The 26,727-nt window shown below is 43.7% G+C and overlaps 2 protein-coding genes across 4 annotated transcripts in view; both read right to left on the bottom strand.

The window, feature by feature from the left end:
- Positions 1–12,149, bottom strand: part of MAP3K3 (mitogen-activated protein kinase kinase kinase 3) — a 58,142-nt gene extending 45,993 nt beyond the window's left edge. The window contains exons 1-3 of one of the 2 annotated variants that reach the window (XM_026512501.4): positions 11,762–12,149; positions 2,899–3,020; positions 1,162–1,254 (exon numbers count right to left, since the gene is read on the bottom strand). In XM_026512501.4, coding sequence (XP_026368286.1) covers positions 1,162–1,254; positions 2,899–3,020; positions 11,762–11,765 — 219 coding nt within the window. In that variant the 5' untranslated portion in view covers positions 11,766–12,149. The remainder of the gene's footprint in view (positions 1–1,161; positions 1,255–2,898; positions 3,021–11,761) is intronic. The other variant, XM_026512502.4, reaches the window with a different exon arrangement.
- Positions 12,150–17,900: 5,751 nt separating this feature from the next.
- Positions 17,901–25,396, bottom strand: LOC113265291 (translational activator of cytochrome c oxidase 1). 2 transcript variants are annotated; one of them, XM_026512504.4, is made up of 5 exons: positions 24,869–25,396; positions 23,573–23,679; positions 22,075–22,202; positions 21,389–21,566; positions 17,901–21,053 (listed from the first exon to the last, which is right to left on the bottom strand). In XM_026512504.4, the coding sequence occupies exons 1-5, from the start codon at positions 25,149–25,151 to the stop codon at positions 20,853–20,855; spliced, it is 897 nt and encodes a 298-aa protein (XP_026368289.1). In that variant the 5' UTR covers positions 25,152–25,396; the 3' UTR covers positions 17,901–20,852. The 2 variants fall into 2 exon arrangements, with proteins under 2 accessions (XP_026368289.1, XP_044245081.1); XM_044389146.3 differs by having other exon boundaries at positions 23,573–23,676; positions 24,869–25,368.
- Between the last annotated feature and the right edge of the window lie 1,331 nt (positions 25,397–26,727).

The following is a 26,727-nucleotide window of genomic DNA, read 5'->3' on the forward strand; positions in this document are numbered from 1 at the left end:
AATACTTGGTTACTTTCAGCTGGAACTCTGCAATTTGAATCTTTAGCCCTATTTGACATTTCCTAGCTAATTTGGCATCTCTTAGCCATTTAAATTAGGTTTTAATCTTTCATTCCTCTCTCCCAAGTATGGACCTTCTGGCAGAATTGGTAATGGAGAAAATGGTTTAATTCTATCCTAAGCCCAAGCAAACAAAAACAATAATATTAATAAATATGGATTCACTCTGTAAATTGTAAAGTCCTATGTTAACAGATTATTAACATCGCCAGACTCTTAGGCCATGTTCATTTTCATTACACTAAGCTGTAAACACATCTCCCTCCAAGGTCTCCCCTACCGCGATCTCACCCCATCCTTCCTAGAAATGTATTCACTGAGACTTTCTCCCCATTTCTGCTTTTGGATTTTGCTGAAGAATACCCTTCCTGGTCAGAAGCTGATCATCTGCTACAATTCCCAAGAAAGACCATTCTACAATCTTGACTTTATTAAGGGAAAAGGGTGATCTTAACATTTTCACTGCCTTTTACCCAATACTAGGGTAAAACTTTGAGCTTCCATTTCTAAACAGCCATGTTAGTTCCACAGCTTCACATGTCCCCCACATCCCCATGCCTCCTGAAATAGAATTGCAGATAGGATTCCCACTGATGAGCTTATCACAATGTGTAGAAACACGTGATCTGTGTGGAGGAATGAATATCCCAATGAATCGCTAAACACCTCCAAGCACGCACTTAATTTCTTGCCCAGCAAGCCAACAGTCCCTTATAGAATATATAAAGGTGTGCTGTCCAAGACAGTAGCCACTAGCCACATATGGCTATTTAAATTAAAACTAATTAAAATTAAATAAAATATAAAATTCACTTCCTCAGTGGCTCAATAGCTACGTGTGGCTAGTGGCTACTGCACTGGACAGCACAGATATAGAACACGTCTATCATCACACAAAGTATACTGGACAGCACTGACAGAGGCTGCTTATGAATAATACTGTTCTGTGAAATGGTGACTAAAAGCATAGAACATAGGTAATGAGTAACCAGTGCTAAATCCACTAAAATGACTTGTCTAGGAAATGAACTCCACACTCTTCCAGCACTTGGATCAAATCTGAAAGCACATTTTAGCTTTACGGGTAATTTGGTTCCTTACCAAAAATTTCTTTTTCTCACTGGCCCCTGCACATGAGCTTGTTGTTACTGTGGGGCTGTTCAGAAGGGTTGAGCTGCTGCTGTTGTGTTTTTTCTTTAAAAACAAAAAGACTGAGGTTAATAATTTGTACCTCCACGCAACAGAAAAAATTGATGATATTCAAGTAAATTGTGGGTACTCAAAACCACTACCTCTTGTTAAGATTACCTCCTAACCAACAGGCAATCCTTTTTTTTACAGCCTTCTCCTTTCAACACCACTGACTTTACTTTAATAACACAGCAGCAGGCACAGTACAAGATCAGGACGTTTCTTACAAACGCTTTTAGGTTCTAAGCAGAAGGATCTCTAAAAGGTAATCTTCCTTCAAGGAATGATCAGGGACCACCACGCCACCCTCCTCTTCCCAGCCTGGTCCCTTTGGGTCTTCCAACTCAAGAAAGCTTCCCCTTTTCACCTAACTGATATCCATGCTAATAGCCCCATTTGGAGAAAGATCAGCTGACTGGAGCAGCACACTCCACATAGGAAGACAGGAAGGAAAGTGAGGTCATTAGGCTCAAGCCTGGGGGAGGGGACTCACTTCTGGTAAAATGCTCCTTCCAAAAGCAGCTTTGAATAGAAAAGAGTTACTGCAAGGCAAAACCCACACAATTAGACAGAATAATATATGAAAATAGTACAAGAATGGGCCCTATTCTGTTGTTCCCCCAGTTTTGTAAGGTAGCCATAAAAATAAAAGCAGCTTTCTAAGCTAATCCTTCGGTTATATCATGAAACAAAAGGACTCAGGGTCCCTAGATTTCCTAAAGGCAGGAAATACTCTGAGAGGCTATACCTAGCAGACCTTAGACAGTAAAAGTTCTAGGGCCTTACTCTTTCTCTAGGAACCAAGGATTCTTCTGAAGAATTGGTAAACAAGGTGCAAATGAGGAAAGAGGTTAGCTGATAACGAAGAGAACCACAAGGGAAAACGGCACAGACAAATTTTCACCAAACACACCACAAACACAGCCATATGATATAGCACTAGATACCCACTAGGAAGGAAAGCTCTCCATCATTCACTCCTTTCTGCAGGCCAAAGTACCCAGGAATCAGGGAGTTTGTAAATGACACTGGAGGTAGGAAGAAGGTTCTCAACAGTGCACAAGTTTAAATGTTAACAAAAATAGGAATTGTTTTCCTAAAGAAGCACACAACTCTCAATAAAATAGGCACTCTCAACCACCTGAGTTAATATAAGGGGGAAACAACTGTAAAAAACAGTAGATTTTATTGTTACCTTTAGAATATATTATATGACATTTTATTAAATAAATTTCCCTTCCTAATTATATTTTACATAAGCTAATACTAAAAATAATTAACTTTTCCTAAGCATATACTGTAAGGTAGTTAAAAACCTTCTGAGTTAGAGATTATGAATCTGGATTAAACATTTGCCAAATAATCAGTAAAGGAACAGTTATATGAATACTGTCTCTACAAGTGAAGGAATTATTCTTATTCTCTACAGATGAAACACTAGGCACAAGGTCGGATGCACAAGGCTTTGGGCCTCCAGATCATGACCCACACCTGACTGGCATGTATCACTTACCATTTAACAGACTGTGAAAGAAAGGGGCCAGTAACATTCAAGCCTGGTATTAGAGTATCCTTGGCTTCTCAAATATTTCCCATTTGAAAACCCCTCCCCAGCAATTTAGTTGGGTCTGCCATGGCCACACACACCTGCCTATTTGGGTGACCCGTGTCTTTGTTCTTCATGGTCTCATATCCAGGCACCCGGGGACGTCGGCTCATCTGGAGGGCCACCAGATCCTTCATGATTGAGTTCAATGCCTCCTGTTCGTCTGCAATGAAAGAGAGGACACGGGCTAAGATACTTTAATATGGACCACAGGTAAGTGTTGAATCACTAAATTGTACAACTGAAACTAATATTACACTGTATGTTAACTAACTGGAATTTAAATAAAAACTTAAAAAAAATACAGACCAGCAAATTACTATCACAAATTATATGACTAATACTCAGGGAGTTCTGCCCAGGTAAAATGACAGACCCTGTAACTATAATCACGTGCATCTGACGTCTGAAGAGTAGGTGAGGTCAGACTATAGTCACTTAAATTTTAATGGATTCTTAACAAATCTCCAATAAGATTTCTGGCAGCAATATTTACCAATTCACTGGTGGCAAGGGAGGTGCTCAAACAGGGCAATTCTTCCAGTGCCAGAGAAACTCACCCAGGAAAAACAGATAAAAAGTTGGAGTGAACAACACCACAGCACAGTGTAGTAGGGTACTGGGTGAAAAGATGCGTTCACGGAGAGCTGATTATGGGTCAGAGTCACACACGGACTTATTCTTGAAGCATCCCATGTAGAAGAGCACATTTTAAAAGGTACCAAACAAGGACCTCAGGTAGGTGCTTTGAACAGAAGTTGTTTTACAAGCCTACTCTTTGAACGCCCCCCCCTCCCAACTCCTTACAAGTTTATAGGCCTTCTGCTTCCCACAGGGAAGCCAAAAGGCAGTTCTATTGTTTTTCTTCCCTAACTGACCAAGCAATGCATTGTCTCCGCCTTACTGGCATTACTTTTAATCCCCTTTTCTTGAAATAGCACGGAGTACTAGAATCCTCATGCACTGAAGACAAATGGACAAAACCCAGAGCCCAAACCAGCCCAATTCCATGTTTTGCAAAATTCTCATAGGTCCTTCAGGAGATCCCTGTCTACTCAAACAGCATTTGGGAGTTGAAAATAAATCTGTTGATCTAGAAAGGAATATGAAAGATAAATTGTTACACATGTTTTGGTGACAACTGAGTCACTTGGAGACCTGAAGCACACCTTAAAAGAAGCAAGTACAAGAGACTCCACCCAAACAAGCACCTATCTTTTGTCTTTTGTCATTGGTCCTTGGAAATGTTCTAACACCTTGTGGAAAGAACAGCATGACATATAGGAAGTAAATCTGTGTTATTTGTCTCTTCCCTCTTTCTACATCAAATGTGCTCAGGGGCCCTACATGCCCTCTGAGGAGGTGTAGTAAAGGAAAGAGAAGGGTGCCCATGTGGAGGTTTTTGCCTGCTCATAAAAGTAAAGTGAGACTTAAAATGTGCAAGAAAAACACCAGTACAGTAGCTTCGCATCTAATTCCATTTCAAAATATATACCAAAGTGTGTGTGAGAGTTGATGTAGAACCAAAAGGATAAATAAATGGGATAGTGAATGTAAAGGAAGTGGGTATCTACAGAAAGACATGTCAAAATGAAAACACATACAACCCAAGATAAAATAAACAAACTGTCACAGTGAAAAAAACACAAACACATACATCCCATAAATTATTTTATATTTTCTAGCAATTTCCCTATAGGCTCCTTAAAGAAAGGGAACTTGGATGATATTTTGTTTTGTTTTGTTTTGTTTTTTAACCTCCCAACCAAGATTCAAAAATTAGAGCATAACATCTAAGCTAGGAAGACTTGCTTATATATATAATATCTATAGGCTTATATATTCAGTTGGCTTATATACTATTTAATATATGTGTATACAATTTTGGGGCCAACTGTAGCAGTAAATTAGGATCACTATAAAGAGGATTATGACTAGGCAGGTGTTTTCTGAGGCACATCTAGTGATATTCCTAACAGGAAAATACATGGAATTTTCAGTATCAAGGTAACCATCCTGCGAATTGGTAATTTCTGTTGTTGCCTCAACTCAGATGTTGAACCTAGATGGATGTGAATACACACACAGAGACGCACAACACACATGCTTTTCAAGTCAAAGCCACAAGTAGAACAACAGAATCATTTCTAATTCTGTATAAGATGATGCTATTATAAGAGCTGGTTTATCAGGTTGACAAATTCGGTTTCCAGGAAGCTAACCAATTCCTGGCATTACTTCATGGATAAACTTGTTTGGTAGTTCCAGCACTGAGAATACACTAGAGGCATGGTTTGGCACTATATCCTAAAACTCAGGATAACTGACACAAGGGACACAGGGTAGAATCTGATTTTTGTCAAAGTCGAAAACACTGCTAGAGGCAGACAGGTTCTTAAACTGATACTTCAAGCTGAGGATGTGGATAAAGACAGGAAGTAAATCACGCGGCTCTTTTAGGCATTTCTTCCTGGATTGAGATTTTAACTGAATTATCAGCACTCCAGTATGGTATTCCTCAAAAACAAAAACAAACAAACAAAACTTTTAAAAACAAATAGCAGCTTTCTTAGAGTGCAGCAGTCATTTATATGCCCTGTGACGTCAGAAAGACCTGGATTTAAGGAGGCTTTGAACAAATCACTTATTCCCCCTAAGCCTCAGTTTCCTCATCTGCAAAATGCAGATAATAAAAGTATCCTCTCACAGAGCTGCTGTGAGGGCTAAAGGAAAAAACTTACAAAGTATTCCTCATGGTACCTAACTAACACTTAGTAATGCTAAAAAAAAGAAAAAATGCTGGCTATCATTGTCAATGGAAAAGGTCGGTGGGAAAAGACTGGACACTACTTAATCTACCCTAATGCTTAATTTTATTCCTGGATTTTTATTAGTCATTAACAAAAACCATTTACTGAGTACCAATATGTATTATACATTAGATAGTTCTGAAAGATACTTCAAGCTGTTTAAACTCTAGGGGTAAAAGAATGAATGACACCCAAATACAAGGTTACACAAATAAAGCAACTGACTTAGACAATATACAAACCAAAGCACATAAACATGCACGTGTAAAAAAATTTTTTACAGTGAGTAGCAAGAGGTTTTATAGATGACTTCACAAAATTATTAACAGAATAAACTGGATTCTTTCAGAAAAGCAAGCTGTTCCAGCTATGCAGGAGAGCTTAAAAAATGAACTGAAGATGAGAAAGGACCTAAAAGCAAGTGAGGGGACCAAGGGGAAGAAAAGTGGGTCAGGAACTGATCCTCAATCAGTAGTAATCCTTATTGGGTAGACTAGGAAGAAGGTATGCTGGCAAAGAAACCTTTAAGAGGACTAGGAAAAAAAACAAAAACAAAAACAAGAGTGAGTGACATCACAGCAATCAGGACCAAAGAAGGACAGTGGCAGGCATAGGCCAGGCAGGTCCAATAGACTGGTAGAGGCAGAAACAAAATTTTAAAGGGAATCAAGAAGCTGGAGATTCAAAGGAAATTGGAAGTAGTAGAAATCAACAATTCATTTGTGAACTTTACACATGAACAACTTGAGGCTGGGGTAATAGTTAGTGTGCTATAACCTTGAAAAGATTTCCTGAGGATGGAGGTGGTTTGACACACTTAAAAGCTACCAGAAAGAAGCACAGAGGAAGAAGTTCATTCTAGAGATTAAGAGGTTATGACTATAAAGGGAAGGAGTATTCATTAGAAAATAGAAAAGAAGGGATCTATGAAATAAGGATTAGAGTTCAGGCTCTTAAGCAGTCTCAAGCAGATGGCTATCCGTAATTATTCAGCAGCACAGACTTTTTCTTCTCCAGATACCCTGACCTATGGTCTGGAGGCTGCCAGGCAACACACTCCTCTCTCCTTAGCTCCAGCATGAAGACAATCTTGCAGACTGAACTACTGCTTCTATCTAAAAGCAGGATCTTAAGGCATCCCATTTATGAATTCCCTCGGCTAAAAACCCAGAAAAGTTTCTAGTAGCACCATGTCCTTTAATAAACATTGCTGTCCTGTATGACATCTGTGTACTATATCAGACACTCTCCCTTTTCCATATATACAAATCCCCAAAGTAATGTTTTAATTATTGTTTTCATTTAACTAATGTTATTTCTTCACATGGCCAGCACTCTACCCACCACTGCCGGATCGTCTGATGACACTGCTCACTGCTGTTTCCAGTGTCCCTGAGTCAGATTTTACTATCTTTTTTTTTTCTTTCTTTAAAGGTTTTATTTATTTGACAGAGAGAGAGAGTGTGTGTGAGTGAGCACAAGCAGGGGGAGCAGCAGGCAGAGGGAGAAGCAGACTCTCCACAGGGAGCCCGATGCAGGACTTGATCCCAGGACCCTGGGATCATGACCAAAGCTGAGTGCAGATGCTTTAACCAACTGAACCACCCAGGTACCCCCCGATTTTACTATCTTAATCTTCATGACACTTCACATACTCCCACTGCCTCCACCTTGTCAATACCTGGGCAAACATCATTTTATAGTAAGTACAAACAAAAAGGCCTGAGCCTCAATTCACAAGAAACGTTTTTTTCTTCATGGACATGGTTGAACCTTTGCTAGATCTCATAGTCAAATTCTGGTGTTTATTTTTCTGTTTCTGGGATATAAGAGCGCTTCCAAAGTAACTGATGGTTCAAAATTTATTTTTTAAAGATTTTATTTATTTATTTGAGAGAGAGAGTGAGTAAGAGTGAGAGAGAGACTGAGCACAAGCTGGGAGAGAGGCAGAGGGAGAGGGAGAAGCAGACTCGCCACTGAGCAGGGAGCCTGACTCAGGACTCAATCCCAGGACCCCAAGCTCATAACCTGAGCCAAAGGCAGACACTTAACTGACTGAGCCACCCAGGCGCCCCTAAAATTTAAAAATACATATTACAAAGGAAGCTGTTGCTTCCTCAGAAGAATCAACATATCATCACTATATTTTATTTTAATGTTTAATGAAATTAACCTAAAGGTCTGGAGACTATAGGATTATGTATGTCAATCCCAAAACTACAGAACTGATTTCTCGCTCCTATGCACCTATACACCATTTTGACAAAGTACCTACAACACCTCCTTGCACTCACTTGTTTACATGTTTCTGGTTCACCTTACCTTCTTAAGGTAACTTCTTTTTTTTTTTTTTTTAAGATTTTATTTATTTATTTGACAGAGAGAGAGAGAGACAGCCAGCAAGAGAGGGAACACAAGCAGGGGGAGTGGGAGAGGAAGAAGCAGACTCCCAGCGAGAAGCCTGATGTGGGGCTTGATTCCAGAACGCCAGGATCACGCCCTGAGCCAAAGGCAGACGCTTAACGACTGAGCCAACCAGGCGCCCCTTAAGGTAACTTCTTAAGGCAGGATAATGCAGATATAGGGCCTAATACTGCTCCTGACACATAAGAGACACTCAATAAATAAATGAGCAAAGACTAAAGGAATAGCTTATACAGACAGAACCAAGAAAACTGCTTCTTATCCTTTGTGTATTCCCCTAAGTAATATTCAGTTGGATATTTACTTTTTATGAATGCCTAAATTCAGTTTTAAAATCCAACTGTCAGGGGCGCATGGGTGTCTCAGTAGGTTAAGCATCTGCATTTGGTTCAGGTCATGATTCCAGGGTCCTGGGACTGAGCCCTGCGGGGCTCACTGTTCAGTGGGAAGTCTGCTTCTCCCTCTCCCTCTGCCCCTTCCCTCACTCCACCCCTAGTACTGCTTACTCTCTCTCAAGTAAATAAATAAATTCTTTAATAAAATAAAATAAAATAAAATAAAATAAAATAAAATAAAATAAAATAAAATAAAATAAAATAAAACTGTCATTTAAAAAAAATCAGAAATCTAGCTGACATATGGCCAGGCTGACTCAGTAAATTGTGACCCCAATTTCAATTAAAACACATGTTGACCAGAGTCTAGATTGTCAGGTTGTCAGATTCTAGACAAGCTGCGTTGACACTGGTCTAACTGGGAGCTCACAACAGCCCCAGATCCTTAGAGATCCAAGGTTTCTGTAAATCACAATGATTCTGACTTTCAACCAAGCTATCCAAGCAGAACCAACCCATCCTTAATCCTGTATTCAGTTCACTATAGTTTCCTGTAACATTTCCAAGTTGTTACATGTTTTTTCAGTAACACTTCCCACTAAGTTTCAGACTGCATTTATAAAAAGTCCAAATATGCACTAGTGAATTAGTCTCAAGTGTTATTAACAGCATTTGCCACTATACTTACTAAAACTGGGAGAGAATTCTAGTGTGACCAAGAAAAATGACAAGTCAATCCCATTTTTTTTAATAACCACACAGTATCAAAGCCCAAAAAAAGAAGCATATCTCCATATATCCTATTATTTACCAGGATAAGTGTACTACAGGGTAAGTGTAGTTCCCATTAGAAATCTACTAGAGCTAACAGCCAATATAAAATCTAACCTGTTTTTATTACCAACCCAAGTTGTCAAACAAGCTTGAGTCTGGGGCTTTGAACAGCTCAGGAAAATATGACTGTTAACCAAAGAACCTGCAGGGCAGGGACTCCAATTAGTTTTGGTCCTTTCCTCACTGGGCTGAATTTAACAAGTATAATGAAAATATTAGTAAGTCTGTATGTCTCTCTTACCAACCTCTTGCTGTATCATAGTTTATTTAGAACCACAGCAACTAAAGCAAACTAACCTGGGAATATGAATTTTCATCATATCATACACATCACCAAAATGGAAAACAGTATTTAAGAGAGAGACTCTGTGTGTGTGTGTGTGTGTGTGTGTGTGTGTGTGTGTACACATATCCTTGCTGAACCTTTTATAAAGTAAATTAAAGATCCAGGCTCTGGAAGAATTCAGTATTAGATCTAATTGCATATCAAGGTCATCTATAAAAGAGAGAATGGTATGAAGAGAACCTGCTGAAGAAAGCGAGGCAGTGGCTCTTAAACCAGCTTGCCTAATATATGGCAGCCACCAGGTAAGTTAGTTCCCCTCTCACTGCCTCAGTTGCTTTATGTAAAACAGACATGGGAACAAATGAAAAGCAGAGTTCCTGATCCTTTCTTCTTTAGGGTTCTGGCCCCCACCTATATAGCTCCTTTCCTCCCCATCACTGTCTCTCCATAAACTCATACACTTAAAATAGTTTTTAAAAATGTCTTGGAATGTGAAAACAGGCTGACATCTATTTTCATGTTGGACATGCAAATATAATCTGGGCACTCTTACTAATTCAGTAGTCAAGAAAGTGGGGAGTGGGAGTCTGCCCATCCTCAAGTATCACATACTGTCTCTTGGGACTTAAGATTGCCCTCACAAGACAAAGAGTAAAGACTATCACAAACATAGGTTCCACAAACCAATTCAAGGATTGAGTTCGATCACCAAATTCCAAAACACAAGATAAATGTTTGAAGCCTGGGGAGGACAAGAAGAATCATGTGCCCCATTTATAGTAAATGTTTGGTAAGTATTTGTTGAATTATGTATTTAAATACCAAGCCTTACTGGGTTCCTTTTCTGCTTACTGTCACAGGAGACTTACCCTAGAAGAGCAAGCTTGAAGCAAAGCATGGGAAGGAAACAGTAAACCCAGCAAATGAACAAGCCCATCCTTTACTGTACAAGGGCAGTGCAGAACAGAACAAGGCAATCCATTCAAAGGCACAGTGTAGAGACAGGCAGCAAAACAATATCTGCTCAATGTGACACAGCATACACTTAACCTTCTATGAAAATGACCTGACCTTGCTATAGCGCAAAGCAAATATTAACGTTCTCTCTTCACATGCATGGCACTTCACAGATACAATGAATGCCTTTGCAAAGGATCCTTTCATTGAAGTTTCACTGAAGTGTTCATTTAGGACAATACCAAATGCTTTGCAAAACTTGTGATTGTGGACAACAGTATCACAATAACCGATCCAACAAGAGAAGCAAAGTACATCTAAAATGTTATCTGCTACTTAACCTAGTCCAATAATCATTTGCTAAATTACCAAAAAGGACAACGAAATATAATTCAGTTCAAATGCCGCGTGTGGAACACATTAAAAGCCTTTCTTAGATTACATCTTCACAACTGAAATTGCAAGTATTGATAAAAAGGAAATGATTTCATAGATTCTTTTGTGCAGAGAATGCTTCTTTTAAAATAAGTTACATACTTTCAGGGATACCGCTAAATAAAAATAATGGATTTTTCAAAAAGTAGGATGCGAATTATAACTGGCAGTCCCCGACCAAATCCTAACCTCCAGCAATCTGCGTGGGGCTCGCATTTCTCAACTGCGCTGTTGATAACAGTGATTGCTGTTTTAATCACCTCCCAGCCTATCTCCCCGCACGCCCTCCCCCCTGCGCTGGGGCGCGCACAGGGCTCGAGAGCAAGCCCCGGGAACTCTCGCTGGCCGGCCTGTGTGAGCAAAGGGAAGGAAATGACACAGGCAGGAAAAAAAAGCAAATCAAGGAAAAGACACAACAGCAGCTGGGCCTGCACCAGCCTCCAGCCCGGGCCCCACACTGAGCTCCCGCTCCCCCGCCCTCGGGCTCGCGGTCCGGCTCGCCCGGGCCGGAGCGGGCTGCCCCGCCGAGCACGGGCCCTCGATCCTGCCGCCGCCTCCTCGGGATGCGCCCGCCGCGCGGCCCGGAAGAAGGCTGCCCAGTGGTCTACGCCGGTCGGGACCGCCCTGGCGGGCCGGGAAAACCGAACCCCCGCCCGAGCCGCCGAGCCACGAGCGGGGCGGGCGGGTCGCCGGCGGTCCGCAGCCCGGGCCGGGCGGGCTGTCCATGCCTGTCAGGCGGCGGCCCAGGGTCCTCCTCCCTTCAGCCCGGGGCGGGGCGACGCGAAGCAGCGCGGGCACAGGCCGGGGCGGTGGCGACACTCACCCATGGTGGCGATGGCGGCGGCGGCGGCTCGGGCCCGAGTGTCACCTCCGCAGCCGGAGCTGCATGCCGGGGGCCCGGGCGGCGGGGACGGCAGCGGGCCTGGCTCCGCGCGGGGGGCGCGGGCTGCGCTCTGGGCCCCCGCCGCCTCCCCAGGCTCCGGCTCCGGCTCCGCCCGCGGCCGGGCGCTGTGGCATGGGCAGGGTGGCCCGCTACATCCCCGGCGCTCCTCGGCTCGGCCCAGCCCGGCCTCGGCGGCGCCGCTCGGCCCGCCCGCCCTCCAGTCTCTCAGTCCCGCAGTCGCTCCGTCCGGCCACCGTTCTCCACCTCAGGAACGCTCCGAAAAACAAACCGCTGGTCGCGCAGCTCGCCCCCTTGTCTGTCACTCACCGCAGCGCCCGCCAATCCCAGGCAGTCGCTGGACCTTCGTACCACCCCCACTCACTTCACCAGCCAATAACAGGGAGGAAGTCGCTGCCCCAGTCGCCCCCCAACCCCGCTCTCTCCCCAACACCCTAACTCTCAGTCGCCAGCTAATCATCAGCACCACACGATGAACCAATCCCGCCTACTCTCGCAGGATGCCAATGGGCGAAGCCAAGGCCGTTTCCGAGGGCTGTCTACTGCCCGCCAATCATCGAAACAGCACACGGTTCACTCTCTGCTAGCCAATCACGCAGACGGCTCTGAGCACCCGCCTCTGCGCATCCCTCGCCGTCTCGCCCGCCCTGTCTCCCCGGGAGGTGTTGGTTGCTCCAATCACAGCTCGCGCGCAAGGCTCCGCCCACATTCCCACCTCCCGTCGGTCACTGAAAGCTCGGCGGGCGCGCGGGCTGGCACTATTCCCCTCCGGCTACTTTGGGGCTGGCCTTTGGGAAAGCGGCTGGAGCGGCCGCCGGCCTCCCGCCCCTCCCTGTGCCCGCACCCGGCGCGCAATAAGCGGGGAGGGTTCTGGCTCTGAGTGCTTCCCGGCGTGTGGCCACCCCTGCCGCCCGATCCCGACAAGTCCTCCCGTCCGGACGCTGCGCTTGCCGGGAGGCAGGGGCGGCCTCACCACTGCCCGCCTTTTCCTGGGTCTCCTACCTCCGGGGCCACACCCTCCGAGGGGCTGGGGTAGTACTGGAATGTGGGTCCTCGGAAGTCTGGGAGTTCCGCTGCTGGCCAGGGCCGAAACCAGTAAGTGGCTAAGTCAGAGAGGTACTTTCGGATAAAAGCTTTTTTTCTTTGGTTATGAAAGCCATACAAGCTCTTCGAATTAAAACTGAAAAAAAAAAAAAATCCACCCCAGGGATCATTTTATCTTTCTTACCAAGATACACAACGTTTGACAAAAATGGCTTCATATTGTTTTGTAGTATGCTTACGTTTTATTATAAGTGTTTTCCCGTGCCACTGAACTACTGTTCCAAAACAATTGTACTGGCTTCATGATATTTCAAAATAGAGAATGGCCATAATTAATTTCCCCAACCCTCGTTGTTGAACATTTTATACACCCAGGTCTTCAGATGCCAAGTCCATCACAATTAATATGGGCTCCCTTCCTCTAGTCCCTGTTCTGCTGTAATACAAATCAGACGCTGGAATAATCTTCCTTTAATGCCATTTTCAACCATCAACTAAGAATCTTTAGTGGTGGCTTTGCCTTGGGTATCAAATCTCTCAAGAATTACCTTGGACTCCCCTCTTTCTTTACACTCCCTCCTCCCCCCAATATTTAATCAGGCCCCTTGTCCTGTTAGTTTTTTGGGTTTTTTTTTTCCCCCTCTGCAACGAGCTTTTAAATCTGTCATTCTCCCACTTGGTTAGATCCCTACCCAGTTTATTGTAGTCCCTCACTATAATAATCTCCTTTCTGGGAAGGGGAGAAAGAGTAAAGGGGAAAGAAAATTAATAATTAGTCATTTACTATATGCCAGGCACATCATCTCACTTAATCTTTCCAATAACTCTGAGGTAAGTAATACTATTGGCATTTAAAGGATGAAATTGAAGCTCAGAGAAGTTAAGGACCATGTCCAAGTGGTAGAGCGAAGATCCATACCAGGTCTGTCTGCCACCCAAAAGTCATGTTCTTTTACCAGGCCAGTGTTTCTCAACTGCTTTTTCATTATCACCTCCTCCCACCCAGGAGAAAATTTTGAATTACTTAATTAAATATAAATTCTAATGAGAGAAATTAAATACTAAGGAATAAGATTTCGTCAAGTAGGGTTGAGCTTTGAACGCCACATACCATTGTATTGTCTAAGTTTTTTTTTTTTCACCCCTTAAGAATCATTTTTCACTCCACTGGGGTATCATCCTGGTGAGAATGTGTGTAATAAGCCAGTGCTGGAAGTCCCAGTCTACCAATCTGAGGCTCATATCTGACCCTTAATTTTATTGACCTGTGAGATTAAGTATTAAAAAAAGACACAACTATGCAAGTGGAAATCTAGTACTCACTCCATTGCCTGTATTGGAAGGTTTATTCAGCAGCTTCTCTTGGAATATCTAAAACACATCTCCAGTTTCACAAGTTTGACACTGAACTCTTTATCCCCCGTCCCCCCAAAATACCCTGCTCCTCTATTTTCGCAATTGTTAAAATACAAACCTAGGAGTCTTCCTTGGTTTTGCTCTTTGCCTAACACCCCTATATCTAATCCTTCACCAAGTCTTCTTGCCTCTGGTTTCAAAATATATCTGAATCCAACCACTACCACCCTGGTCCAAGCTGGCACCCTCTCTTGGATGAGTGACCTAGCCTCCTAACCCATCACCCTGTTTCCTCTGTGGCCACCTGAAAAATGATTCTCTACACAGCAGCCAGAGCAATCTTTGTACAATGTGATTCAGATCATGCCATCGCCCTGCTGTTAAGCCTCCAGTGGCTTCCCATTGCACTTCAGAATAAAACCCAAACTCTTTGTCATGGCCTTTCAGGCTCAACAGGAGCTGGCCCTGCCATCCTCTCCTACCTCATCTCTACCTCTCTCCCACGATCACTCTTCCAGCCACACTGCCTTCTTACCACATTTTGAGCCTACCCAGCTCAGGACCTTTGCACCTGCCATTTGTTCCACCTGGAATGCCCTTCCCCAAAGTGTTCCTGTGGCTAATTCCTGCATTTCATTCAGGTCTTTGCTCAAATGTCAACTCTTTTGAGTTTCTAAGCACCCCATCCAAAGAGCGTCTCTCCTCTCCATCATTCTTTATTCTGCCTTATTTTTCTTCACAGTGACTATAATTGTATGTTTACTTGTCTTTCCTCTAGCTACAGTGAACATAAGCTATGTGGCAGCAGGGATTCTGTCCTTTTCATGCCTTAGCCTATCGCCAGCACTTAGAATAGAGCCTCGCACATTGGAGAGAACCACAGTACAACCACGTAAGTCTTTAGCTGAAAAGAGCCTTGTGACTTTCCTTCCTTATAGCAACTGCTTTCTTTGAGGGCTTCCTTTCCATTGTTTGTCCCTTAACAGCCATCTCAAACATTCCCATGCTGAAGTTACCATACTAGACTTTCTTCTGAGCTCCCTCGGCATCATCCTGTAGCCTCCCATAGGCACCTCAAATTCTACAAGTCCAAACTGAATTCATCATTTTCCTCCATAGCTCCATATTTCCTCTGCTACCTTCAGTTTCCCAGGTTGGCCCTGTGAATTCTCTACCTTGGAGATCTCTTCCTCCCCATTTCCCTCCTCCCACAGCTAACCTTGACTATGTCACCAATCTGTCCATTTCGCTCTCATCCTCAGCTCCACCATCCTAGTTCAAACCCAGTATAACAGTGTCTGCTTACATCACAGGGTGATCTTTCTAAAACGGACACCTGATCCAGTCATGCTCTGTTTAAAAACTTTGTAGTTTCCTATAGCCCTTAGAATGTAGTTAAGAAAGCCCTTCAGAACTCAGGCTATGCCTCTCCAGCCACAAGTTTTTCCATTTACCACCTCTGCCAACCCCATCATTCAAATTCTATGTTCTGGCCACACAGAACCACTGGAGTTCATCTTGCCTCTATACCCCTGCATCTGCTATTTTGTTTTTGAACACTCCTCCTCCACTTTCCCCCCCACCCTCATTCTTTCAGGAAATAACTAAGCCTGAACATCATTCCTTCCAGGAAGCCCTTCCAGACAAATACAATTCTGCGTATCAGAGCACCTAGTACTTTCTTCATCAAAGCACCTGCCCCACTCTGTTGTAACTGCCTTTAAGGAAGTAAGCATAGAGACAGAAGCTGTCGTTCAAATTGGTATGCCTTGCATCTTTCACAGTACATTCAAAAAACATTTTTTTTTGTAATCTCTACAAGTGTGCCCTTTTAGTTATATATTCTCTATATATATTGTTTTGCTCCTTACTCTTCATTTTCCCATATGAAGCCTCCCATTTGGGCCATGCCTTCTCAAGCCAGTTCCCCTGGTTTCACACTGAGTAGATGCTCCTGGTTAAGTAAGTACCTGAACCATACCTGATCCCAAGGATCACAACCTGCCCCTAACGCTCAGGGCCTCAGGCAGCCTGATATATCAGCTGAACACTTTCTTTTTTTTTCTTTCAAGAGCATAGAGACACTTGGACACAAGATAGGGAATAATAAACAAAAACGAATTCTTTTCAGGGATAGCTCAATGAATTTGGTATTAAAAAAGAAAAAAAAGGGGGCAACTGGGTGGCTCAGTTGGTTAAGTGTCTGCCTTCGGCTCAGGGTCCTGGGCTCAAGGCCTGCATCGGGCTCTCTGCCCAGCAGGGAGTCTGCTTGTGCTCTCTCTCAAAAAATAAATAAATAAAATCTTTAAGAAACACACACATGCAAGGGGTGCTTGGGTGGCTCAGTCGGTTAAGGGTCAGACTCTTGATTTTGGCTCAGGTCATGATCTCAGGGTCAAGATTGAGCCCTGTGTCAGGCTCCAAGCTGGGTATGGAGCCTGCTTAAGATTCTTTCTCTCTCTCTCTCCTTCTGCCCCCCACCCCTGCTTATATGCATGCTCTCTAAAAAAAAACAAAAAACAAAAACCAACAAAGCTACCACCTGATCTGATGAAAATTCTTTTTGAAAAAGACTTTATTTATTTGAGAGAAGAAAGAGAGCAAGTAAGCATGAGCGGGCGGTGGGGGCAGAGGGCAGGGAGTCCAATGCAGGGCTTGATCCCAGGACCCTGAGATCATGACCTGAACTGAAGGCAGACGCTCAACCAACTGAGCCATCCAGGTGCCCCTAATGAAAATCCTTTTAATTCAGAGGTAAAGAATATATTCAGATCACTAGTTCAACCAGTTATTTTATCTGCATTGTTAAGGAATGATGTCTACCTCAGAGAAGATTTTTACAACTGTGATATTTTATATATTACTGACATTAACTAATAGGGAAAAATTGCTTTTCATTTAGAAATTCCACTTCTATAAATTTATCCTAAGGAACAAAGGTAAGCAAGCAAAGGTAAGGAGCAAAGGTAAGTAATGTTCATTGCAACATCCAGGATACATTGTGAAGTGAATAAAAACTTATAACAACTTAAAAAGCACTTATAAAGCAGAAATGTAGAGGGTGATCACATTTCAGTTTTAAAAAATGTTCATTCATACTTACTGGGGGGGGAAAGGCCAACATTTATTGAGCCCTTACTATTGCCAGGAGCTGTTTTAAGTGCTTAACATACATTAACTTACTTAATTCTCAAAATAGCCCTATGAGATAGGTACTGCTGTCCTCATTTTATAGACGAAGAAATAGGTGCAAAGAGGTTAAGTTCTTGTCCAAGGTTGCTAGCCATTGGCAGAGTTGAAATCTGTTCCCCAGCAGATTGGTTCCAAGGAGTAGAAAAATACAGAGTAGACTGTTAATGGTGGTTATATCTTAGGAGGAAGGGGTAGGGAATCCCCCCATTTGGTCACTTATTCATTCAAAAACCACAGATGTTACCTCTTTCACATGGACAAAAGAAAGACCAAAAAAAAGGAAAAGCAAAAACTACTATCCTGTTCAGTGTCTGGGGAGGGCATAAGGAGAGAAAGCGGTTTTGGTCAAGACTCGTGTGGTCTCTATCATTACACTCGCTCTTGCGAGACCTACTGGCTCATTTATTTCCTCTTCAGAATGGCCCCAGAGGAGTCCCCAGGGATTCAAATAAAAGTCTACAAGTTGGGGTTTCTTCGTGTGTGAAGTTTTATTGACTGTTGTGCTGTAAGTTTCAGAGAGTAAAACCAAAAAAACCCAAAAGAGTAACTCAGGCCATGGCTGAATTTCCATTGTTGGCTGGAGCCAACATGGTTCCTGTTCGATTCAGCCAGGCCTCTGGCAGAGGGAAGGTGGCTACGTACCACGTGAGCGGTTCTTGTGAGAGTCAAGGCTATGGACGGAACCTGTCACAAATACTCCCATCCCACAGAAAGGTCACTTGAAAGTGAGCCGAAGCCAGCTGCAAGGCACTGAATGATTTTGTCTGCTAAGACAATGACCAAAGATAAGGCAAAGGCAAGCCAAGACCAGATCTCATTCTCTGGAGTTTAAGGTATGCCTGATTCCTGCCCTCTCACATGCTGTCGCCCTAGCTGGACAATAATGTGACTAGTTTTCTTTTTTAAAAAAATGTTTCCCCTGATAAAATATATGATTATAGAAAATAAAACTCAGTGATAACATCACCACCCAGAGATAACCAGTTTTGAGATTTAGATATACTTCCTTCTAGTCTTTTTTTTAAAAAGTTCATGAAGTATGACTATATTTTAAAATCTGGACCATACTATACATATAGCTTTACATCTTTGTTTTCCACTTAATTGTAAACATTTTCTGACATAAAATATTCTTCAAAAAATAATTTTTAGTGGCAAAATAACTCATATCCTCTCTACTTAACTATTCAGTTAAATAGTTATTTAACTATTTAACCTATAGCTAAGGGTCTCTTTAGCGGACTTAGAGGCAGAACAGGTCCAAATAAGGCTGCATTTCTGCCTTTCCCATATCAGCCGCAGTAAAGACTGCAGGGCACCACCAGGGGTCAGTGCAGAGCCATTCAAACCCTTGCTGTAAGAAAACTAGCTACACAAAAATCCTTATTAACAAATCCTATCTATTAGATGAGGACTATTCACATGAGTAGCCAAGTTCCCTTCCAGAGCAGGCTCTCCTGATGCAGGTTTCTCAGACAGAAATTACCAGATTCTTCCAAATTATAATTATATTCAACATTTACAAAACAGAGCTATTTTTATAAACCAAGGTCTATCAACGTAAGTGTAGTATCAGACCTAGTCTCACCTGCTTGCTATGAGACCATCTGTGCATAAGATACTTGGCCTGATTATTTTGTAGGTTTGCTGTGAAAATCAAATAAATAACATCTGAAAGTATCTTATAAATTACAAAGCAGCACTTTAAATTGCACTATTTTAAGGATGTGCTCGTCAGATATTTGGATAAGTTATCACCTTTAAAAACTAAAGAATGCAAGGGCGTCTGGGTGGCTCAGTTGGTTAAGCATCCGACTCTTGATTTTAGCTCAGGTCATGATCTCAGGGTCATGAGATCAAGCCCTGTGTTGGGCTCTGTGCTGAGTGTGGAGCCTGCTTGGGATTCTGTCTCCCTCTGCCCCTCCCCCTGCTCTCTCTGTCACAAATAAATAAATCTTTAAAAACAAACAAACAAACAAACAAAAAACTAAAGAGTCCAGGTGGTGGTATCATGATTGTGAAATGAGGTGTAAGAGCACATGCTTTGGCACTCTCGTGGGTTAGTTCATTGGTTTTCCTTTCCTTAGCCTTGCTCTCCAACTGTTAGAGTCATCATGGAATTAGTAATCTGCTTTTCCTAGAAGCTGAAGTTATTATTTATAGCCAGCCAATTTGGTTTTTGTTATTTTCCTCATTTACCTGAATCTCCTTCAGGAAAATTACTCTGATCTCAGAACTGGCTTAAACAACTTATGAGTAGGTGATAAGAGGGATCAAAAAGCCACTCCAGGCCTGACTTGTCTGATGGGCTCCTGCACAGGTGACTGGCACTCCTGGTCTCTCTAAACCCAAAAGTGACCCTTAGGAGCCAAAGGTACGAAGGGTTGTATTTCCCAGCTGGCCAGGCTCTGACTCAGTCCTTTACCCTTCCTTCTATTCTCATTTCCTCTTCAGTTCCCAGTGCCCCATCATTTGGCAGCAGAGAGGAAAAAGAGCTAGGGTGGACATTCTGGGGACCAAGCAGCTTTCAAAGCCAGCTTGGCATAGCCTTTCCTGACAGCAGTCCAATCTGCTGACAGGTCTGCTCTGACCAATCTCAGAACACATGGGGGCCTGGGTGAAGCACAGCCTGGGAGTCCCTTATCATTGGCACTTGATTTCCTACTGGGTTAGAGCCTTAAGCTCTCTAGCAGAAGGAGGGCACAGAGGCCACAAGAAGAGAACAAGGATGCATGCACAGCAGCTCACACTGCCCCAGGCAGTTCCAGCAGACAGCAGTCCTGTGTCTGACCTCTGAGGTCCTACGTCTTAGAGCAGGATCTTGCTCCTGGTTAAGTACAGTTCCTGGTACACAGGTGTTTGACAAATACTATTTGCATGATTGATGACAGGTTTAGGTCACCAGATCAGCATTAGAGCACAGCGTGGTGCCTTAAGGGAGCTACATTTCTTGGGTCAAAAAAAAAAAGGGCCTGGGACTGGAGTAGTGGAACTAAACCTATAGACTTCAGAGGAAGTCGAGCAAAAACCCAGCTGGACAAAAACCCAGGAAAACACAAGAGCCACACAACAGGAGTGTAGCAATCCAGATCACTTAACATTATTTAAGAGCAGTTTCTAGTACAAGGGCCCTCAGGGCACCTGCCATTCCCACAAGGGCCAACTTCCTAAGATCAGAGTCTGATTAGCTGGCTGGCTGCACCCTGCATCCAGGAGGGCTCTGCGACACCAGCAGAGCTGACAAAGAGGCCCCACAGAGATGTAGTGATTCCCTTGGCCACAAAGCTGCAGATCTTGGTTTTATGCCTCCTAACCTGCTAGGCCTCCAATCTGCTTCAGTCTCAGGGTCGCTGCAGAAGCCTGTGCTCCAGAATGAGCTGCCAGTTGCCTAGGAAGGCCCCCGGGGGCACACAGAGCCTGGTTACTCAATGTTGTCATAGACCTGGATCACGTCCTCATGGTTGCCAAGAGCCTGGATGAGAAGGGCGGCCTGCTCCAGGTCGGGGTCTGCCAGCTGCACCTTTGTGTTGGGGATGAATTCTAGTGAACAGGACACCGAACACAAGCCCAGGGAGTCCAGCTTCTTCCTCACTTGATGCAGTGAAGAAGCATCACAGATAAACTAGGGACAAAAGAAAGTCAAAAGGTGAGGAGCCAGGAGATAACAGGATAAAGCCAATCAGAACTTTGCAAAACCTGAATGGAACTACTATAATGAATCACTGCGTTTAAGTTCCTACTAGCGGAGATACGGTTTTCAGAGTTCTGAATCCTTCTCGTAGTCCTCAGTAAAGTGAGACCTATCTAGTATTCGCTTAATAAATATTTGTGCAATATGGGAACTCTTTATGTCATTTGTACCCCAGGGTGCAAGAAAGAAGAAACAGAGAAGCACGCCTTAACACATCTATTAGGACCCTCTAGAAAGTCCACCAAACACCAAGGCTTCATACTCACTTTAAAAATGTTCTTTTCCTCTTCATCTTCAGTTTCCTTGACATCTTCAGCTCCTGCTTCAATTGCCAGCTCCAGGGCACGCTCTAGGTTCACAGCTTTCTTCTCTCTGTCCTCCACTCCAACCACGACCACCCCCTTCTTATCAAAAGAGTGGCGAGCTCCATCAGCCATCATTCCCCTCAAAGGAAAGGAAACACGCCAGACTGAATGTCTGTAGACACTCAGCCCCCACATAGCACTGCATTCTAATTACTGTTTCCCACCCAGCCTTTGGAGTATAGACATACATATTCTGAAGGAGAATATGCAGCTACCACCGGGCAAGAGAAAAATCCAAACATATCTCCATCCCCTTCTTTCTGCCCTGATTGCAGTTTAGTGGATGCAAAGACATTGCTCATCATTTAAGATTCCAGTCTTGGTGGTACATTTTAAGACCTGGACATCATATGGCTACAGATGGGAAAAATGGGACAAAGGGCCCCTTCTCCGCCTGATGAACAAGTCTTCCGTATCCTGTCTAGTACAGAACAAATTAAGGGAGAATAAATGATCCCATTTGGATTCTGCTAAGGATGAAGTATGCTTAAAACCTGAAATGCCACCAGGAACAACTGTACTTTCCTTGCAAAGAACTGGAACCTCAAGGCTTCATACCCTTCCACTCTCCCCAGACCTACACCTACCCATTCTTGTTCAGGATATGTCTGATGTCTGAATAGCACTTGGAGCCACTGTTAGATAATGCTTCAATGAGCAGAGAAGAGCCACCAGGGCCTCGGCCCTCATACAGCAAATAAACATCCTTGGTTTTCTGCAATAAACAACATGAGCACATTTTCCTGTTTCCCAATTACCTCTTGCATCCCAGCCAGAACACGGACACTAACTCCATGGGATGGGCACTCTGGGGTACAGCTTAGGGTCTCAAGTCTTTATTGTTATCCCCCACCTCTGAGAGGTGGCCCTTTGGGACCAACTTCTGAGGTAATTGCAAGTACAACCCCTTACTGGGAAGGAAGTGTTTCTCTGGTCCCTGAACAATCAATGAGCTATCTCCCAGTTTCATTTCCTCCCTGTCCCAGCTGAATCCCACATCTAACACACACACCACCCCACGCTCCCACCAAGACTCATCTTCCTACACCCATCTGGCATGAAACCCACCTGTAAAGTCTCCTACCCCTGGGGTGCTGAGTGTCGCTTTAGGAAATAGCACACCTGGGCCCTATCATAGGAACCACTGAAAACAGCATGGCCAAAAAATTCAAACAATTCATTGAAGGTCTAGTGACCAATCTCATTGGACCTCCCATGCTGCCTCCACTCATCGCTTGCCCACACATCTGACCTTCACCACTCTCTCCCAGTACCCTGCCTTGCTGCCTTTCCGGGAACTCTCAAATGACAATTTCTTCCTTCTTCTTTCACAAAGGAAATAAAGGGCCACCAGGTGGGGGGAAATCCTCTACTTCCACTTTATCTGCACCACAGCCCACATGACAGCATGTGTATAATGGTTAGAGAACAGGTTCTACAGTCTGTCTGGTTTCAAGTCTGTCGTTTTCTGTGTGACTTGGTCACCTAATCTTTCTGCGTCTCAGTTTCCACTTAAGGTTGTTTTGAGGATTCAGTGAGGTAATGCATACAAAGTTCTTATCAAAGTGCTTGGCCTAGAGTAAGCACTAAATAATTATTAGCTATTAAGATGCTTATCACTTTCTCAAATCCTTCCTACTGTCCCAGAGGAAGAGGTGTCCTCTCACCTAGGCTCAAAGACAATCCCCATAACTGCACTCTACACCTTGCGCCTCCCACCATCACTAATGCCCCGTCTCCCTTTCTACTGGCTCTTCTCCTTTAGGGCATACATATCTGAAAAACGTACCCTTCCTCAATCTAATATTCCCTACATTGTGCCCCCTTCTTTCTACCGCACTTCCTCACACTTTGGCTGAGTAGTCCTAGGCCGTCTGGTTCTGTACATTTTCTATTTATCCTATTCCTGATTGTGCTCCCATAACTACTGTCCAAGGTCAGAGAGCCACCAGAAGGCTCTGTATTGAGGGTTTCAACCACAATGCTACCCATCTCTCTGATAATCTAAGGAGTGTCTGGTAGCCTTCCAGACATGGGCCCTGGAGGGACTGTGATCAATAACAAGAAGTCAAACTGAAGACACACCCCCATTTTCAGCGATGCCTCAATCGTTGACTTGGGCATGTGCTTGCTGCGACACACCTCTAAGATGTTGGCCAGGTTGCTGTTGTGCTCAGGGTTGGGGCCTCCTTCTGAGATAGAGAGAAAAGAGTGAGTGAACACATCTCATTACAGCCGGGGAGAAAGAAGGGATTTCTGCCACTCTACCCACCCCCAGCCAAAAGAGCAGCAAGTCACCCCTTGGCTCTCAGTTAATTTAGAACATTTATTCACTATTTAAATGAAATATGGAGAAGCATTTTGGAAAAGAAGTTTCTAATTCACTATTTAAGGATGGATATCTTTCTGCTAGGTTTCAGCAAACACCACTTTGCAACAAAGAGGTAAGGATGAAAATGGTACCAACATTTCCTCTTGCTCTGACTCTACTACTTTGTGTATAATTATTGAAACGCTCATATGACAGCATGTAATCATGCTGTCTCTCAGGGTAAGGGCTCTACCTCATTATTCTGTATCACCAGTGCACATAACAAACACTCAAGAGTGTTGATCTCACTCAATATCAAGAATTTAGAAGGAAGCCAAGAGAAATATCAGGCACGAATTCTAGGGGTAAATTAGTATTTACTGAGTGCCTATTATGTGCCAGAAACGACCAGAAGGTGGGTACTATCCCTGTTTTACAGAAGGAAACTGAAACTCAGCAAGGTTAAGCCATTTACTCAAGGTCATACATTTAGTAAGTGACAGAAACCAAGTCTTCTTGACCCCAAAGTCCATGAATTTAAAGGACTTTTTTCTCCACTCTTACAGGTATCTTACACTAAATGCAAAAACAAAAAAGCCGTCTTGCCATGGCTACACAATTGAAAAAGACATGGTTGCAAACTTACCTTCCAAGAAAATATGTCTTAGGAAACTGTAATGAAGCAAACTGAGACTGGGCAAGTAATGGATTTATTCAATGCCCCTGCCACAACCTATGTGTTACCAGAGGGGAATAGAGGGCTTGATTTGTCTCTTCAGGCAAGATACACGTGACCTTACTCTTAGGGTCTGTTTCCATGAAGTACCCAGCTACACACTAGAATGAAGTCACTTTTACCATTATTGTCCTAACAGCAACTCCCTGCCAAGCAGGCAGACGCTCAGCATCTGGAAAGGTGAGTGGAGACATACAACGTAGGTAGGTGACCTGAGCTTTTATGAAGTGGGCAACGGTGGGAATTAGGAAAAGAAAAGAATATGAAGGACCAAGGGTCGGGGTGGGCCCTGCTTTAGCTGTGGGCGTAGAGAGCGCAGCAGCGGGTGACTTACCTTTAACTGCCAGGCGGATACTCAAACTGAGCTTGGAAAAGATGCGACTCCTCTCGGCGTCCTTGGGACCCTTGATATGCCGGACTTTGGACCACTTGTTGTGCCCAGCAGGAACCGCCGCGGTGAGGTGCAGCGTCCTGCCCGGAGCCGGAGTACAGCCCATGGGCTCAGGCTGGGAGGCCGCGAGGGTGGGCGGAAGAGCCGCCCGGACCCCGGGGCCTCGCGCCCCCCGCAAGCCCCGAGCAGCGACCCTGCTCAGGTTGACAGCGGCCCAAGCTGCCATCAGCTTCGACCTTGGACCTAGGTCAGCAAGAACAGCCGATGAGCGGCGGCCAAGGTCAGCCCGTGGCGTCCGAGGAGGAAACGAGCAGGTCCCGAGCCTGCGGCCGCCGCCACCCGTCACCAGAAACCCAACTGCTCAGGCCAGTCCGGCGCAGCCGCGACACAAAAGACCCGATAACATCCCCGCGGAAGCCGGGAGCGGTGCCTTAGATAATGTAGCACACTTCCTTTCCCCCGGTCCGTTCCAGAAACCCGCCCCCACCGCCCGAAAACTCCGTTCCGTCGCACGGTACTTGCTCCTTTCTCGCACCTGTGCAGAGCCGGGGTCGAGATGGGGGCGACTTTTAGAGTCCAACTGAAATTTTTAGCTTAAACTAATAGTTCACTTAGGAATGTATTATTGTTGTTGCTTATTATCCAAGCTACTCTGTGATGGGCTCGGCACTGTCCTCCTTGTACTTTGCCATATTAGCAACATCAGATTGCTCCTAGTACTTTCCCCATTTCCTGTCTTCAGCACAAACCTGGGTCTTTGCTGATCCTTGTTCCACTTCACTTCACCTGGCTAAATTTTGTTTTTCCTTCAAGATTCAGTTCGGACATAATTTTCCACCAAAGGAAAACATCCCCTAATTCTCCAGTTGCCCTCCTTTGGGCTCACATGACACTTCATATTCCCCTGTACCTTAGCACTTACCTAAAAATGTTTGTCTCCGCCACAATATGAAATTCTTTGAGAGCAGGACAGGACCACTGTGTCCAGCATAGTTCTTGTTTTTTGTTTTTTTAAATAACAGCTTTATTGAAACAATTCACGTCATACATCACCAATTTAAAGTGTATAATGGTTTTTAGTATATGTATTCACAGATTTGTGTTACCATCACCATAATAAATTTTACATTTTAGTCACCCCAGAAAGAAACCATGTATCCATTAGCAGTCATTCCCCATTTTCCCCCAATTTTTTCAGTCCTGGGATATCACCAATTTACTTCTTCCTCTATGGGTTTGCCTATTCTGGACATTTCACATGAATAGAATCATATGTGGTCCTTTGTGACTGGCTTCTTTCACTTAGCATGATGTTTTCAGGGTTCATTGATGTAGCACGTATCAGTACTTCATTCCTTTTTTATTGCCAAATCATATTCCATTGTATGAATATACAACATTTTATTTATCCATTCATCAGTTGATGAACATTTGGGTTGTTGCCATCTTCTATTATAATATTGTCATGAACATTTGTATACAAGTTTTCGTATAGACATTTGTTTGTTTCTTTTGGGTATATACCTAGGAGTGGAATTGATGGGTTGTGTAGTAACTCGGTTTAATCTTTTAAGGAACTGCCAGACTGTTTTGCAACACAGTTGCATTATTTTACGTTCCCACCAGCAATGTATGAGGTTTCCACTTTTCTCCACATCCTTGTCAACATTTATCATCTCTTTTTTACTATAGCTGTTGCCACCCTAGTGGGTATAAAGTGATATCTTATTGTGCTTTTGATTTGTATTTCCCTCATGACTAATGATGTCAAAGATCTTTTCATATACTTACTAGCATTCATA

The sequence above is a fragment of the Ursus arctos genome, unplaced genomic scaffold (assembly GCF_023065955.2).
Source record: "Ursus arctos isolate Adak ecotype North America unplaced genomic scaffold, UrsArc2.0 scaffold_24, whole genome shotgun sequence".
Lineage (NCBI taxonomy): Eukaryota > Metazoa > Chordata > Mammalia > Carnivora > Ursidae > Ursus > Ursus arctos.